The sequence below is a fragment of the Triticum aestivum genome, chromosome 2B (assembly GCF_018294505.1).
Source record: "Triticum aestivum cultivar Chinese Spring chromosome 2B, IWGSC CS RefSeq v2.1, whole genome shotgun sequence".
In the NCBI taxonomy this organism is placed as follows: domain Eukaryota; kingdom Viridiplantae; phylum Streptophyta; class Magnoliopsida; order Poales; family Poaceae; genus Triticum; species Triticum aestivum.
In genome coordinates this window covers 461,459,920-461,477,424 of record NC_057798.1, presented here as the reverse complement: position 1 = coordinate 461,477,424, position 17,505 = coordinate 461,459,920, and the positions used below count along the sequence as shown (strand labels likewise).

General features: G+C 46.2%; 3 protein-coding genes across 6 annotated transcripts; all 3 read right to left on the bottom strand.

The window, feature by feature from the left end:
* Positions 1–318: 318 nt before the first annotated feature.
* Positions 319–3,357, bottom strand: LOC123045461 (RNA-binding motif protein, X-linked-like-3). The gene is made up of 2 exons (XM_044468518.1): positions 3,118–3,357; positions 319–2,504 (listed from the first exon to the last, which is right to left on the bottom strand). The coding sequence occupies exon 2, from the start codon at positions 1,201–1,203 to the stop codon at positions 514–516; it is 690 nt and encodes a 229-aa protein (XP_044324453.1). The 5' UTR covers positions 1,204–2,504; positions 3,118–3,357; the 3' UTR covers positions 319–513.
* Positions 3,358–3,371: 14 nt separating this feature from the next.
* LOC123045460 (protein SET DOMAIN GROUP 41) lies at positions 3,372–10,650 on the bottom strand. Of its 4 annotated transcripts, XM_044468516.1 has the most exons (7): positions 10,497–10,650; positions 10,052–10,098; positions 9,321–9,960; positions 9,147–9,183; positions 8,975–9,075; positions 4,874–4,972; positions 3,372–4,524 (listed from the first exon to the last, which is right to left on the bottom strand). In XM_044468516.1, exons 3-7 carry the CDS (start codon positions 9,930–9,932, stop codon positions 3,544–3,546), a joined length of 1,830 nt encoding a protein of 609 aa, XP_044324451.1. In that variant the 5' UTR covers positions 9,933–9,960; positions 10,052–10,098; positions 10,497–10,650; the 3' UTR covers positions 3,372–3,543. The 4 variants fall into 4 exon arrangements, with proteins under 4 accessions (XP_044324451.1, XP_044324449.1, XP_044324450.1 ...); XM_044468514.1 differs by having other exon boundaries at positions 9,321–10,098; XM_044468515.1 differs by having other exon boundaries at positions 3,372–4,464; positions 9,321–10,098.
* Positions 10,651–12,088: 1,438 nt separating this feature from the next.
* On the bottom strand, positions 12,089–15,316 carry LOC123045459 (protein PHLOEM UNLOADING MODULATOR). The gene is made up of 4 exons (XM_044468513.1): positions 14,831–15,316; positions 13,086–13,480; positions 12,808–13,001; positions 12,089–12,624 (listed from the first exon to the last, which is right to left on the bottom strand). The coding sequence occupies exons 1-4, from the start codon at positions 15,163–15,165 to the stop codon at positions 12,229–12,231; spliced, it is 1,320 nt and encodes a 439-aa protein (XP_044324448.1). The 5' UTR covers positions 15,166–15,316; the 3' UTR covers positions 12,089–12,228.
* Positions 15,317–17,505: the final 2,189 nt, after the last annotated feature.

Here is a 17,505-nt window from a genome sequence, read left to right as displayed (position 1 = left end):
CCTTCCCGCCCCGCCAGAGCTCTCTAGTAGCCGCGCCACGTTCCTGCCCCGCCAGAGCTCTCCAGCGACCGGCGCCGCCCTCCTACCCCGCCTCCACCATGATCTCCGGCGACCGGCGTGCCTCCACCACGAGCTTTGCCGCTCAGCGCATGTGTGTTGCTGACCGGCTCCTTCCTCTCTTCGTAGAGCTCTGTCAAGCGTCATGCCTCCTCTTTGCTCGATCTCCCGGCAAAGTCTCATACAACTCAATGCCTCACATTGACAACCCAAACAACATTTGGCATTCGACCTCAATATCAAGTCTGTGTTCCGAATATCTAAGCATCCAAACAAAAATATTGGCATTCAATCTCAATACCAATATAGTGTGATATTGATATTCAACCCAATACAATGCCAAGGCTCCCAATGCATACATCCAAACATAGCGTTAGCAAGGACCAGTAGCAGTAGCAACCACACATGCATACGTATTTAGCATCGCAAACACACTCACTTTCACGACTATTTTGTCTAGTAATCATCAGAGCCGGTCTTGCCTGCTCGAGTGGCATACCCATCGGCGCCGGACTTGCTGTAGCCACCACTGTACTCGTCGGCGCCGGCCTTCTTGTAGCCATCGTAGTCGTCATCAGTGCTGGACTTGTTGTAGCCACTGCCGTCGTAGTCATCAGTGTTGGGGGTGTTCTTGCCGCTGCTGTAGTCCTCCTCGATGCTTGATTTGTTGTACGCGGAGGAGTCCTCGGTGCTTGGTTTCTTGTAACCGCCTTCGCCATAGACGGCATCAGCACTGGAGTTCTTGTAGCCACCATCATAGTCGTCTGTGCTAGACTTGTTGTGGCCGCCACTAAAATCTTCGGTGCTGTACTTCTTGTAGTCGCCACCGGCAGTGTAGTCGTCGGCACCAGTTTTGTTGTAGCTGCCACCGCCAGTGTAGTCATCAGTGCTAGATTTGTTCAAGCCGCCAGTGAAATTGTCAGTGCTGGACTTGTTGTAGCCGCCACTGCTACTGTAGTCGTCCGTGTCGGTGTTCTTGTACCCACCATCATTGTTGTCGTTGCTGGATTTGTTGAAACCGCCGGTACCATGGCTGTATTCATCGCTGCTGCGGCCATAGTCTTCCTTGCTGGTCTTGTTGTACTCGCCTTCGTCACTGCCTGTGCCTGACCTTCCGTAGCTGCTGCGATCATACTCACCTGCCATCTCAAAATAAAGAGAAATGTATCACACAGAACACAAGTAGCTGCTTGGTTGCACTGTGGTACTAAGAAGCAATACGGTAGGAGGTATTTATAGCAGTAACTAGCTACACTAAAGCAGTTGGAAAAATAAATTATTGCGTCCAAACAAGGCTCCATCAATCGAAAATATGTGGCTAATATCATGCACACTTAATGACTGAAAGCACTTCTTCTGTTCTCTGGTGGAGATCTTTTCGCAATTTTTGTAACCAAGGGACAAGTGGAACCGCAGAGACATGTGCCCACAAAAACAAAAATTAATCCACAAAATATATCCTTCAATGATTCAAAATTTCCAATGCACGCCATATTATTTCAGTTAATGTAAACATACATAAAAAATATCACTTCCCTTGTTGAAAGGATGGGTCCTAGATCAAGTTCATTCATATACAAAACTGAAGCAGGTCTATGCACTACAACTGTCAACTGTGAAATTTTAACTGTTCTAAAGGGGAAAACAAGCCATACATAGCACACCCATATTGTGAGAAGAGAACACCGCGAAAATAAAAGCTCATTCCCAACACATGGTTTGCAGCATCAGCACTACATCTATAGAAAACTCGTATAAAATTAAGATGCAGGTATAGACCATTAGCTCAGCATCAAATAAGTGCCTACACAAATCAATCATGAATTCAGTATACACGCAGCGCATCGTCAATACCATGCGATACAGAATATTCTTCAACTAGAAAATGTTGACACGTAAGATCTTTCTTTGGGAGAGAGAGATACGATAGAGAGGAGAAATTCCTGAATTATCAGCAACACCCGCTTTAAGCAGAAAGGTGTCTGACAGGAATAGACACACCGGCTCATTAATGGAGGACAGTTTAACTTCCCACTGGTTAGATCAGTGGAAGCAATGCTGCAAGCAATGGAAGATGCCAAAGCATATTCCGACAATTATTCTGATGGGCATCCATTAAACCTGCTACCGTGCTACAGCAGAGCCATCTCAGTAATCAATTTTTCTGTGTTTGTGGCTGGGGTTGAATCTAAATTTCTGATTATTTATGCCGTTCAGTTTATCACTAAAACATATGTCTAAGCCAAACCTGTTACTTGAAACAATGAAGTTAACTAATTGGTACTGAAACATATAGAAGCTTGAGGCTCTAGAGATAAGTTACAAGTTACTGTCACCTGCTACGAAGAAATTAGTTGGCATGATAATGAGCAGGCATAAAGTATCAGAATGACCAGCCACTCATGTGCTTACACATTTCTACAGTGTGCTTAGGAGAAGGGACATCCCTGCAGGAAAGATTAAAGTAGGCTTAAAAAGTAATCAACTAACAATACAGAAGTAGGGACAAAATCACTTATCATAATGAGATTGAAAAAAATGAGAAAAGGAACATATTTGGTTTACTGGACAAACAATCCACAATTTCTGTCCATCTGCAAGGATGCAGGCGGCACAAGGCAACTTTGCAGGGTGAACTCGTTTCATCCAATTGTGTAGTTCAAACATACCAATAAACTGTCACCATGCCATTCATGTCTAGAACAATTTTCTTTTCATCTGAGGAATATATTTACAAGGAGCATCCTCCATTTAACAGTTTTGCTGCCAAAAAGACTTAAATAATTATATTATTGATAAAAGAGGCAAACATGTCGTTTTCTGTTCATTGAACCAAGACATACTTGAACTTGTCACCAAAAATAAGGTAAATTGTTTCTCACAAAAATTATTGTAGAAAATATCTTCAATTATTGCTAGATGACACGACTCTGCACTGCGCTGCCAACAACATGCAACTTGTGTGATCTATGAAATGAGAGTATCCCCTCCCTGCCCTTCCCCCAGCCACCAATAACTGACACCAACTAAAGAGTAGAAATATAATAGCTTTGTTTGCACCTTTACTTAAGGTGAAGATCTTCATGGCCCAGTTTGATGGCGATTCTTCCATGGCTGATAAACAAAAAGAATTTGCATCTAAACCAGAAAGCATGTGAATACTTTTGCATAATGGGAGAGGTTACCAATAGAATGGTCCAGGGATCAACCATAGAATGTTAGCGTGACAGAGTGCTAGAACAGACTTCGAGACAACAGTGCTACATGATTATACAGAAGCATGAATCTTAAGTGAAACCACTGCCACCGAAGCATGTCAGAGACTTTTCCAATAAATCTCATTGCCATTAACTTTGTTCATCAGAATAAACAGAATTGACAAACTGTGCTTACATCCAAAGAAAATATTCATTTAATCCTGCAACCATCTTGAAAGTAAGCTCCACAACCATCGATAATGACGATGGAGCACATCAGACATCAACTTCATTGTGCAAGATTGATACCTTCAAGCAGATCTTTAGCATGATTTGCCAAATAATGTTGTGGACCATAGCATATATTTGCAAGATATTTGCAAAAGGTGATGCAGCAAATAGCTAAGTTGAGAATACACCCCTTCTGCTCTTCAGTTAAAATTTCTAGACCATCTGTACAAGAAAGGTTGGCAGAATCTACCTCAGAAAGATGGAGAGACTGAAATATTGCTGTCCCAAGCCAACTGAAGTCTATAGGGTTTTTTATCTTTTCCAGGCAGGGTGAGCTTTGCACAAGAAATGGCCAGCACTGCAATGATAGCGATAACATGCGCTTGCCAAATTCCTCACAAGTTGATCTGAATTGATGGTACTGCATGGAATCACGTGTTCCTGAACTTGCTGAACATGAAGCAGAGCTAAACTTAGCTTGGGATACATTTTTCCGTCTCTCTCCCTTTACACATTCAACAAAATCTAACATGGACCGTCCAGCGCTTAACAAAAAATGCGCCAGTGAGGTCATAAAGGAACGTTCAGATAAGAACAGATGGTGCGTAGCTCCTGCAAGAAGAAATGAATAAGCTACTGCAGCTTTGGTCATTTTGAAAGAAACGGCACTGTTTTCTCCTTTAAAGCCATCGGTATTGAATTCTAGGGCACGAAAGCGGTAAGCGGAGGCGAGCGTCATATAAGCTCTAAGACATATATGATGAAGAGGATGCAGTATATGTCTTTTCCGTGAAAGTTCCACTTGCTGCAAATCACCCATCAAGTTTTCAGAAAGCAAACTTTCAATCATAGCACAGCAGGCTTTGGGATCATCACCCAATGAATATTCCGAGATTGCTTGTTGTAAGATATCATCAAAACCCTCAACTGCTCGAGATATAAAAGCATTCTCTGGCGAATTCAAGTTCCTGAAGTCACACTGATAAGTGTACCATGTCAGCTCGCAGAAGGTATAAGTTAAGCATAAACTGTCAGGAACCTGCAACATAAGCAACTATCTAAAAAGGGTTGCTAGTTAATGTATATGCCACTGATACTAGCTACTGGTCAATTTATAGTTTTTTGTAAGTTGTGCTGGGATGAGAGATATCTGAGGGAAGTTCAAAGATGTAAGTTGGGCCACACTGATAGAGATAACACACCAAGATTTACAAACATACAAGCCATAGGAATTTAAAGGAGTCTGAAAATATGAGTGGCTAGAAAGAACTTCATAGCAGAGTATTTGACTGAAAGGAATATGGCACAATACTAGAAGTGCATAAAGTTAGTACATGGTAAATTGCAAGCAAATGATGACAATATTTTCTCCGGGGTTCGGCTCTTACATTTAGAATAAAATCCACATATGATTCTGGTGATGCAGTACAGCGCTCACAAGAACAAATAAACTTATACTTTGACCAAAGATCTGAATGCCTTGCTTCCTGTAAAGGGAAGTTCTAACTTATGAGTGTGACAAAGTAGGGAAATAAAAGTAACTCCTACTTTATTTGATGTGCAAACAGTTAGAAAACCAAAAAAGAAACAACACACCTGAACTTCCGTAGTTCTTGAACGCATGTTATTCTAGTTCGAAATTTTGTTCCTAAATATGTCATTTTACCATTTCGGGATAACTTTACACCAGATTTTGCCTTGCATACCCTTCCCTTTGGCTATTTCAAATGCCATTTATTATTTTAGACTAGAGTAACAGACAACTTCGAAAGGTAATAACCGGCCTAATAAAGAGGGGGGTCATGCAGTCTTTGACTCTTTTCCACATGCAACTTGTTAGAAGTGCAAACTCCTAAGTCGTCATGCATTCAAGAATGGAGGGACTGTAATATCCTAAAGAATATTGACCTACTATATGGATGGCACGGAAAACATTGTCTACCACAACAACTTAACCAAGATAGTCAGTGTGCAGAAAAAAAGATCCAAGATATAACACAGCTACACCAATACATCTAAATGGAAACATATAATATGCAAATCCATCCTGAAGTAAGTGTGCATTCAGATGAAAGACATATCCGGTGCTCCCAAGGCTTGTAGGGCTAGCATGATCCCAAGCCATGGGAGCACAACCAAACTAAAAAAGGGCAGCCCGGTGCACGTAGCTCCCGCTTGCGCAGGGTCCCGGAAAGGGTCTGTTATGACCGGCATATTAGGGGCTTAGCCCAGTGGGTTGTGGCCCAAGTTATCTTATTGTTATTAGGGGCTTAGCCCAATTATCTTATCATTATTAGGATCGTTTGCTTAGGAGTCAAGTAAACCTCTCTATATAAGGAGAGATGTATCACTCTAATGAAGCAAAGAAGCAATCATTATTTGCTCGGCTTCCCTTAGGGAGCCGGGAGACCTAACCCTAGCCACCTCTTGCGCCGCCGCCGCCTCTTCCTCTCGCGCACGACGGCGCCGCCGCCGCCGGCGTCCGCGAGCTTCACCACGTCCAGCCCCCTCCTTCCCCTACAACCTACGCCCTAGACCCGGTAGGGTCCCAGCTCCTACCAATTTGGTATCAGGTAGCTTGGGTCCGATCATGTCTGCTCCACCACCTACCCCGCCGCTGCCCACCGCGCCGTTGTCCACCGCCGCCCTCTCCACAGCGCCGCTCTCCACCGCGAGCGCTTTCCACCGCGCCGATCGACTCCACCGCGGGGGCCTCCACCGGCCAGTCGCCGCCCCTCCACGCGCCGCAGGCCGCCGTCTACTCCCCGGCGGAGATCACCGGCATCCTTAATGACCTCGTCATCGCCGTCCAGGGTATCCACCTCTACCTCGCCGGGCCTTACGGGCAGCCGCCGGCTGCCCGCGACAGGTCCGGCCGCGCTGCCCTGGTACGCGGCCCCCACCGCGCCGATCGGGCCTCTACACCACCACTGGCCCGGTCAGCCGCCGCTCGCCGTCACCCCCCACTGGCCACAGTGGCCGGCCCCGGCCATCGCCGCGCCCCCGACGCCTCCCGGGTCCGGGCAGCCGCAGCTCCAGCTGCCGGGCCCATCGACGGCCGCTGCCGTGCCTCCCTGGCCACAGTGGCCGGCCCCGACCCTCGCTGCACCGACCACACCACCCGGGTCCGTGCCGCCGCAGCCGCAGCTGCCAGCCCCGCCACCGCCCAGCACGGGGCCCGGGTCACCCACGCAGACCGGCGTCCTGATCCAGCACGTGCGCTTCCCACCGTCGCCGTCCCCCATACCGGCCTGGCTGACCGGATCATCGCCGCCACCCGTCTACACGTCGGCGGGAGAACCGCCAGCGCCCACTCTTCAGTTCGGCGACCCCTCCGGCTCGGCGGGGCACTTCTCGGGCCGCGGTCATGCTGACCGGGCGCCCCACTCCTCGCTGCTTCGCACCTCCGAGCCAGTCGGCCACGGCGCTCCGACTCAGACACCGCCGCGGTTTGCCAAACTGGACTTCGCCACCTATGACGGCACGGAGGACCCCCTCAACTGGCTCAACCAGTGCGAGCAGTTCTTTCGCGGGCAACGCACCCTCGCCTCGGAGCGTACCTGGCTCGCCTCCTACCACCTCCGCGGCGCAGCACAGACCTGGTACTACGCCCTCGAGCAGGACGAGGGCAGCATGCCCCCTTGGGAGCGCTTCCGCGAAGCTCTGCCTCCTTCGTTTTGGGCCACCGATCCGCGGGAGCCGCCTGGCAGAGCTAGGCCGCCTTCCCTTCACCTCCACGGTTCAGGACTTCGCCGACCGTTTCCAGGCCCTGGCATGCCACGCGTCGGGCGTGACAGCGTAGCAGCAGGCCGACCTCTTCGTCGGTGGACTTCTGGATCACATCCGTGTGGACGTGGAGCTTCGGGGACCCCAGGATCTCCAGACGGCCATGTACTACGCCCGCGCGTTCGAGCGCCGCGCGGTGGCCATCCAGCAGGCATCACCGTCCCGGGCCGCTGGGCCGCTACCCTGGCTGGAGGTTCCCGCGCAGGGTCGGCCTGCTCAGGCTTCCGCGGCACCCCTCGCTGCGACCGCGGCGCGCCCGTTCCGCCGGCTCACCTCGGCCGAGCTACTCGAGCGTCGCCGCCAAGGGTTGTGCTTCAACTGCGACGAGCCCTACACGCCCGGCCACGTCTGCCCGCGACTCTTCTACCTGGAGGCTGCAGACTACATTCCGGAGGACGCCGTCGCCGCCGACCTGGCCGCCCCAGCTGTCGCGAAGGTGTTTGACGCTGGTTGATCACCTCGAGGAGTTCAGCAAGCGCTTCCCCACCTTACAGCTCGAGGACGAGCTGTTTGTGCAGGCGGGGAGAAGTGTTATGACCGGCATATTAGGGGCTTAGCCCAGTGGGTTGTGGCCCAAGTTATCTTATTGTTATTAGGGGCTTAGCCCAATTATCTTATCGTTATTAGGATCGTTTGCTTAGGAGTCAAGTAAACCTCTCTATATAAGGAGAGGAGATGTATCAATCTAATCAAGCAAGAAGCAATCATTATTTGCTCGGCTTCCCTTAGGGAGCCGGGAGACCTAACCCTAGCCGCCTCTTGCGCCGCCGCCGCCTCTCCCTCTCGCGCACGACGGCGCCTTGCCGCCGGCGACCGCGAGCTTCGCCACGTCCAGCCCCCTCCTTCCCCTACAACCTACGCCCTAGACCCGGTAGGGTCCCAGCTCCTACCAGGGTCCGACCACTTTGGGTCTATAGTAAGCAGCCTTTCCCTACATTTCTGCAGGAGGCTGTTTCCAGGACTCAAACCCGTGACCTCATGGGAGCACAAACTGTCTTAAAAAATTCAGAAACATCGGGTGGATTGATACAATGTGTATTTAGTATGCCATGAAATTTCAAAATGCAAATTCCACACCTCCACTAAGAAAAGCAGAAGAGAAATGCTATTCACAGGAGATGTTGCTATTCATGGCAGAATTTGTCTTTTTTCTTCTTTCTTGATAAGTTGATATGTAGATTGGGTTTGAACATGCAATTGTGTAGCATGACAGGTGTATATTGTGTTAATCGACTTAATTAGTTTTAGAATTTTGGGAGCTTTTTGGTTGTGCTCTTGTGGCTTAGGAGCACTGGACATGTTCTTCATTCAGATTTACCTTTTGCATATGGTAGGACTAAATAGTGATCAGAACATCTACCGACAGCAGCAGCTCAACAGAAAGTTAGAAGCTATAATACTGAACTGCATTACAATATCTATGTACTTCTGTTTTGGATGAAAATGGACAAAGGGTGGCCCTGTTTTTCAGCAAGAAACAGAGTTTCGCCAAGTGCATAAAGAGTTATATTAAGCATGGTTATCTAAACTTAAGGGAAATTTTGATGTAAATAATAATACTAAGGGAACCACTATAGCCCATTATTACAGTTCATGGAACAATTGAGCCTTCATGTGATTCTGCACAACCAATAATATATTAAGATAACTGACCTACTTGCATTGGAAACTCATGCAAACTAGGATTTACAAGAAAACAGTACCCTGGTCTGGAGAAGATCAATGTATGTTATGCAAACTTCATCCCCCTTGTTGATTGGCTTTATGCAACGGACAACAACTCTTGGGCCATATTTGCCAAGTGCTAAAGAGAGTCAGGGTAAAGGTTCAGAATGTTGCCTCACGTTGCAGAATAAATGAACATGAAAGAAGTACCATGAGTAGAACCCTCTTCAAATTGCAAAGTATGCCACTGCAACCAATGAAAAGCCAAATAACTTGCTCTAAATTCAGAAATATTTGATATTCAAAGTAGTTGATTGACTGTAAGAATAGTGGATGCAAAAGTTCAGAATACATCAAACAAAACAATAAATTGATTTCCTTTACCGCATCTGGAGCAACCCCTTTGCTAGCAGGGACTGCACGGTATTCTGATTTGTCTGAAACATAATCTTCATTGGGTGGAGCCAACTCAAAACGATAAGAAGCGTTCGGAAAGCAACTATGATTGAACCATGAGAAACTAGGCCCATAAACTGCAATCCCCAGATCCCACTCTTCAGTAATCTGCACCTCAACGCTGTTGATCATCACTGCCCATAATGCCATTATCTCTACTATCAGGCCATTGGAGAAAACAACAGAAGTTTGCTTCCTCATTTTTCTGGCAGACGACATCAGCATGCTTCCCTTCAGTATCCTCTCGGCAACCTCCCCGCCTTCCTCCAGAACTTCATGAATACCAATTGTTGAAAGCCCACCAATTCTGCTGGACCGGTTGATTGAATCTGATGAGACCAGACCATGCATCTCGAGAAAATAAAGAAGTCGAAGAGAAGCACGGACATCGCTTGTGCCTTCAGTGATGTAGGATGGAGATGCTTTCTTGAGGTGGTCGGCGAAGAAACAACATTCACCAGAAGACGAATGCATTTCATGATCCGAGCTTAAGCAGTCTGAGCAGCAGTACTGAACGGAGCAGCAGAGGATACAAGACATGGCACATGGAGGTTGCAATGGCAACTTCCTGAAACACGAGGAGCAATGGGAGTGGAGGAACATGTCATGCAGGGCGGTGGCATAAGGTGCGATCGCCCGTGTCAGGTCCTCCGACATACCTATAGATTCCCGGGCTCTCATCTCCATCGCCATGGGTCCTGTCCTCCTGTTGCGAGGTTCAGTTTCGCACAAAACGGAAAACATGAGTTAGACTAGATTATCCAATGCTCAGCAGAACTGAACTAAGCTTTCGCCGCACCATGATTTATCAGCTATGCTCCCTTTATGATACATCCTGTATGCTCTTTGGCTCCGGTTGGTTAGAAACTACACCAAGACTTCTTAACAAATAAACCTATTTTTTCCACTAGAGTATCATCTGCCTAACCAGTTCATTTGGGGGCAAAATAGAAGAGCAGGAGCACTGAAGATACATACTACAATTGAGTGTTCTCAAGACAACTGAAATCAGGACCTGAAAAATCTAGCGGCTGCAGAGATGCGAAGCAATGCGTAGGGCACCAAACCCTCGCTGAAAAAGACAGCTGCGAAGGTGAGGCTTACTTAGTTTGGAGCCGAGATAGCTGCCGAACAACGAAGTCGCAAGCCTGCGGGTGAGGTAGGAAAGCGCGGTGACAACCACGGACGGGACGAGAGGCGGCGGCACGGCGGCGTGTTGCCCCGGCGACGGAGAAGACGAGAGTGCGTTGTTTGTAGGTGCTGTTGTTGGGCTGATGGCTTATTGGAACTTATTTGAGGCTTTGAGCCCTTCTAAACTGGGCCGGATGTATTGAGCCCTTCTAAACTGGGCTTGATGTACTGTGAGCGATCTTAGGGCCCGTGGTGCACGCGATTCCAAGTGTGTCGTTGCTTGCTTGCCTCTCTCAAACTTTAAAAGTAAACATTTGGACGTTTAGTACGCCCCACTATGGTGATTGTTTGATTCGCATGATCTGAATCATTAGGATCTTTTTCATAGGATTCATTTCACTCGATTTTGAAGGAAAATTTCCATCCGCTTGAACTTCTTGAATGAATTGTTTTGTTTTGTATGTTCTATCAAACACATTTCATCCAAATTCTTGTAGTTTTATAGTCCTACATGTAGGGTACGAGAGCGAAATGCCAAATGAAGACCGAATTTGAAAACTTTAAAATTCAAACATTGCAGCTTCAAAAAAATCTGAAAAAAATACACATATAACTAGAGACATAATGTGCATCTGTGTAAATTTTTAGATCGAGGTCCGTTAAAATGAGAGCTACACAAAAATAATTGTGGAATTTTAGCATATGTACTATTCATCCTCAAATTCCATGATTTTTTTTGTATGGCTCACAATTCAAGGTATTTCATCTTGAAAATATGTACACGTACACATTACATCCTTGTATGCATGCGTATTTTTCCAGATTTTTTTGAAACTGAAAAGCTTGAAAAAAAATCAAAATTAAGGCCTCCATGGAGCTCGGTCTCCAAAATGCCCTACTCGTACAAGTGGACATGACACTATATTCGTAGGTTTTGAGAATCCTACAAATCAAAGTGGCCCTAGAAATTAAAAGAAGTAAACATATAACAACATAAGAAGAACTTGAAATTGTCCCTCTAGAAATGAAAAATGGATTTTTTTTTAGACAAACAAATAACCATACTTAGATTGTACTCTCTCACTAGTTCACGTATCGTGTACCCTCGAAATTTTCTACGTATCACCAACATGAACTTTTAGTATGATATATATTGAATGACTATTTCTCAGTTGACCTACAAATAGTTATTTCTCTACCAACATTCATAACGTGAATCTCAATGTTACTTCCTTGCAAAAAAATTAATTTTCTTGCAGAAATAATAATATTAAATGGTTCTTAGCGTCGACTTAGAAATTGACAGATAGAAAAACTGACAACATATTTATAAGAACTCACCAGAATTATAATATTATGAAATACATTCTGATACACGTCTACAAATATGATATTTTAAGTATCTAAAAGTTAAAGACTGCCATGTTTCAAATCATCAGTTTTGTTCTCTAATATCTTTGGTCGGTGCAGAGGAAGAACGCGGCAGGACTGTTACAGTTCACGACGACACAAGCTCAAAACATGACCGGCAGCAACATTTTGCAAACTTATCAACTTATATCAAATTGACGCCACTAAACTGAACTTGCATTTTTGCTCAAACATGTTTCCTGCGAGAAATGACACTCGATGGTTTCTAACTGCAGAGAACAATAGTGTAACCCAAGAAAATGGGGTAAAATCTAAGAGATTCTAGCAACTTAAATCACCCGTCACTGGTTAAAGTAAGGGCAAGGACAACACAGGTCAGCGTGAAAATAATTGTAGCTGCAGCAAAGGCCAGGATGGCTCTCTGTGAAAAGCCAGGCTTGTCATGGCCTGCTAGCTCAACCTCCTTCAGCAGATCCCGGATCTCATTGACGTCTGCGTCCTTTGCTGCATGAATTAGCCTGCTCTGAACCTCTTCAAGCTTAGCAAGCCTTCTAGCTCGGCTGGCATCTCTAGCAGACCAGATGAACCGTGTCATCCTCCACAAGAGGATTCCGACGTAGATTGCCGCGACGCAGTCCACGGTGTAATGATGCCGTTCTCGTATCTCCCTTTGTGCACTGTGCAGGACGAGAAACCATATTGCAACAGAAATCCAGCCTCCATAAGCTTCCTATATGCGTGTGAAACAGATTGAAAATGAGTTAAGATTCATCAATTACATGCGACTGGTTAAACAATATCCAAGAAAATGGAATATAGATGGTGGCTCCAGATAATGGAAATTCAGATTCAGTACAGCGGGCCTTTTCAGACTATGGTGCTGTAACGCAGAAAAGTAAAATGAATTACGTACCGTCCACGCCATGGCAGTAAGAACAGCGACAAGCATGTGCCCACTATACATAAGATCATTGCAACCTCCACTGGCTTTTTTCAACAGATGGTACCATGCAGGCCCCTCTCCGGGGGTTGGCCTCAAAATGTCTACTAAGAAACTCATCCGACCCCAGTCAGGACTGTACTCATCAGGGTAAGCTTGAACATCAGCTGTATTTTTTAAAGGACAATTCAGTTTTCAAATCCCAGAAAAATGCATACTTCAATTAGGTGATATAAGACAAATACACTAACCATAAGCCATATCATTGTCTATGACCGCACGAATAGCATGTGAATCAGAAGCATATGGAACGTAATATTTTTGCGCCCAGGGATGAGGGTGCCCAGGTATTTGATAACGGCCTGCAGCGCACCAAGGTCTCGCAGATGGAAGAATTGTACCAACAAAAGTTGCCGTCCGAAGCAACCGTCCGACTGCCATGGTGAACATATATCTTGTGGCTATTCCAAGACCAGGAGCCTTGATGCAATCAAACAGCACTGAGAACCCCAACATCATAAATAACATCAAATAATGGTGAAGAGTGATAACATGAGCTCTCAATAGACCAACAACACTTCCAGGAAGCTTCTCATTCAAAGCTAGAAGCACCCATTGGCCAGTGTCAGGAAGTGGAGCAGCAGATCTGTTAAAACAATAAAAAGGGTTTAGTTTACAGTTAAGAGTTAACTGTGTGAGAATTCAGGATTCATGCATGTATTTATCTGGGCAAGGAAATGAGTGCACGCAAATGATAAATAACTATAAAAAGTTAAAGTTCGTAAGTACTGCAACTCTTTTCTTGACAATGAGAGCCAAAGTATGACCGAACCATGATCTTTTTACAGAGGTCAAGTTGACAAAAGATCACAAAGGCAGTTACAATTAGCTAAAAGCCATGACCAAATAAACCTAGTGCAGTCCCATCTTGCCACCTAATGAGGCATGATATGAACTTCTCGATGTTTTGTCAATGAGCACAATGGGGGCATATTTAGGGAAGGTTAGCTCATTTGTGTAAACCAGATTGAGAGAGGAAACATCAATGCTCAGTAATCAGACAGGAATACACTGGCCCAAGCATGAAGCAATGCTTATGCCTTTCTTAGCCGCTTAACTTCTAGATGCCCCTTTGTTCAGATCATTGATACCTTGCTTAAACTGGACTCTTTGAAACACTAATCACCATAAAATCTTTTGCTTATTTTGAACAAGAAATAATGTGGACTTCTTTCTTCATTGCAAGGCTGCAAAGGAATATTTTAAAACTCCAAAAATAGCATGGAGTAACAAGAGTCAAACAAGGTATGTACCTCTAGCAATGACCAATAATCCACAGAAATATGATTGAAATAAAACTTGACAGACGGAGAGGCTACACAAGATGCATTTGCCACGCAACATTCACCAAAATTACATACAACAACAAGAAGCCATAGCAACAATTAATCAACAAGGTTCACTTAACGCACTTGTCATGCTAAATATACTGTCATCTCCATGAATCTCTACTACGCCACTGGTTTTGAGCACCATAATAAACATGATAAATACGCAACATTTTCTAGGTTTGGTCTACCTACAAAATAAATTTCTTCAAGATCCCCCAAACTGCAGTCTCTGAAATGTTTCACAGACCTCTCCAAGATAACAATTATATGTCATGACAAGTCTAATTCTCCGCCTGTCAAGCTTAGGCACTATCCACACCCAACAATCAAACCCCTACTCCAAGACGCACGCCTTTCTGATACAAACTAATCGATTGTTTGGCAGTTCAAAAAGTAATACTCCAAGATCATACCATCCTGACACAAACCGCACACTAGAAACATCTGAAAAGCATATCATTAAGCATCATAAACCAAAACAAGCACCAAAATAGCAACACAAACCAAATCTCTCCGAGATCCATGGTAATTCGCGTCCAAACAGCTGAAAAGATAAAGCATGTGCCAAGGAGGAAGCTCCCTCCTCAGTTCCCAAAGATACTAACCCGTGCCACTGGAGCCCCATCAGGACGGAGACGAAGCGGACGGAGATCATCTCGATGAGGAAGGCGCTGAGCATGAAGACGATGGAACCGAGGAAGGGAAGCACCGCCCGTAGCTCGACATCCCAGTGGCGGTAGAACGGTGCGCGCGCGGCGGCGGCGAGCGCCAGCGCCGCCCAGAGCACCGGCTGCAGCCGGTTGTGCCATGTCGGCGAGAGGTACCGCAGGTAGTCAATCCCCACGTACAACGCCGCCGCGAAGCTCAGCCCGCAAAATCCGAGGAGCCGTCGGGAGACCGCCTGCGGCGGCTTCCGCCTCGGCGCCTTCGCCCTCGCCATGGCCGTGAGAGCTTAGGTTTGGTCACCTGGTCATGGGCTGATGTCAGCGAAGGCCGTCGAGATCGGGACACTCTTGTGGGCACAGACTTGGTTGCAGTCTTGCAGAGCAGCAGACCGGTTCAGATGAGAGATGAGAAGATGTATCACACCTCCATCGGGGAAGCCCTCGGGGCACCTCTTTTTGCTAGAGAAATTTCCAAATGCCCCTCAAATCACTCCTCGGTTTCTTTTTCTTTTTTTTTTGCGAGAAAATTTTCGATTTATTCATTTTCAATCATGGCAGTACAACGAATACCAGAAATAATAGAAATTACATCCAGATCCGTAGACCACCTAGCGACAACTACCAGCACTGAAGCGAGCTGAAGGCGCGCCGCCGTCATCGCCCCTCCATCGCCGGAGTCGGGCACAACTTGTTGTAGTAGACAGTCGGGAAGTCGTCGTGCTAAGGCCCCGTAGGACCAGTGCACCAGAACAGCAACCGCCGCAGATGAAGAATAACGTAGATCAAAAAATCTAATCCGAAGACACACGAACGTAGATAAACAACGACGAGATCCGAGCAAATCCACCAAAGATAGATCCGCCAAAGACACACCTCCACACACCCACCAACGATGCTAGATGCATCGCCGGAACGGGGGCTAGGCTGGGAGACCTTTATTCCATCTTCAGGGAGGTGTCGCCGTCTCGTCTTCCTGAGCAAGACACAAACCCTAGCAAAACTGAAAGAAACGATTAGAAACGGAGCCCTCCGGCCGACCCTTACCGAGATCCACTGCGCCCCCATGGCCCTAAGGCCATCGGAGAGGAGGCGGACCTGCGGCTAACTCCTCGGTTTCTTTGTCATCAATTATTCTAAGTTTTGATTTACATACTCCATGTCAACTACTCCTCCATTCCATAATATAAAAACGTTTTTGACAGTGATATTATGAATGAAAAAATTTCACTTGCACGTCACTAAATTTGTCGCGGTTCGTGATCGTCTTTTGCAAGGCCCGAAATATGTTCATCGAAGTGGCTTAAGTGACGCACATACAGTTTGGTATTCGTATTTCACTTAGCTGTTATAAGGTTGACGTGTCCAACCACCACATGGGCAACAACTGTGTGAACAACGTGGCGTGGCATTTTGAGGAAAAAACATCATGGGCCCCACCCTGCGCATCAGCCAAGCCCGTGAGGTCGTGGGATCAAATATCCATGGCCGAGGGATGTTTTTATTTCTCTCGTCCATATGACAGATGGCCCAAGGTGTTTTTTGTGTGCAAAGAGTCACATCATATCCACACGGTTGTCGCCCATGTGGCAGTTGGACCGGTTAACCGCATTCCAGCTAAGCGAAATACAAATATCAAATCGTCTGAGTGACAGTACGCGAGCCACTTAAACCACTTCAGAGACCATATTTTGGGTACTGCAAGTGACGTGCCCAAAGTGAATTATGCAACAAGTTTTGTGGCCGCAAATGATTTTTTCTCTTGTGGACATGAGGGATAAAAAATAACCCCATTTTTGTCCGGCTAGGTGCTAAAACATTGTCGAGTTCTTCCTTCTAATGAGTTACTAGAGACAATGATTGTATCCGGATTTAGGCCACCACGAAGGTGTAATACCCTACTTCCTGCTTTGTGGTTGATGTATTGATGTGTGTGGTTGGTTACAAGATGACCTATCAGTTCTCTCTCTGTCTCTTGTTTCAAGTGGTCTACCTCTTCTGCGGATCGAAAATCAGATGATCTATGCATGGACTCGGTCCTTCCCTTATATGGTACTTGCTGGTATCACAGTGGTGTTACACTACACGGGGTACACTATCTGGAAGGCGCAACTTACGCGGCCCACGCTGGTCCGTCAGAATGTCATAGGGATAGTGGATGACAGCTGAGGGCAGTTTCTTGGAGAAAAGAGTTGCCTTACCGCCATATGTTCATCGGGCCCCAGTGGCCAAAGGCAGGGAGTTGGTGTGGATGCACCGGCCTTGGTGCATCCAAAGTTAAAAACCATTGGGCACCCCGATCATGTTGTGGAGGGCGGAATTCCAGCAGGCTTGGGGACCACGTTTCCGGTATTGCTGACAATAGCCTGATGACCCACAAGTATAGGGGATTAATCATAGTCTTTCTGACAAGTAAGAATGTCGAACCCAACGAGGAGCAGAAGGAAATGACAAGCGGTTTTTAGTAAGGTATTCTCTGCAAGTGTTGTAAGTAGTGATAATACATAGTTTTGTAGCAAGGTGATTCATAACAAGTAACAACAGTAACAAGAGTGCAGCAAAGTGGCCCAATCCTTTTTTGTAGCAAAGTACAAGCCGAAAGTACTTCTTATAATGAA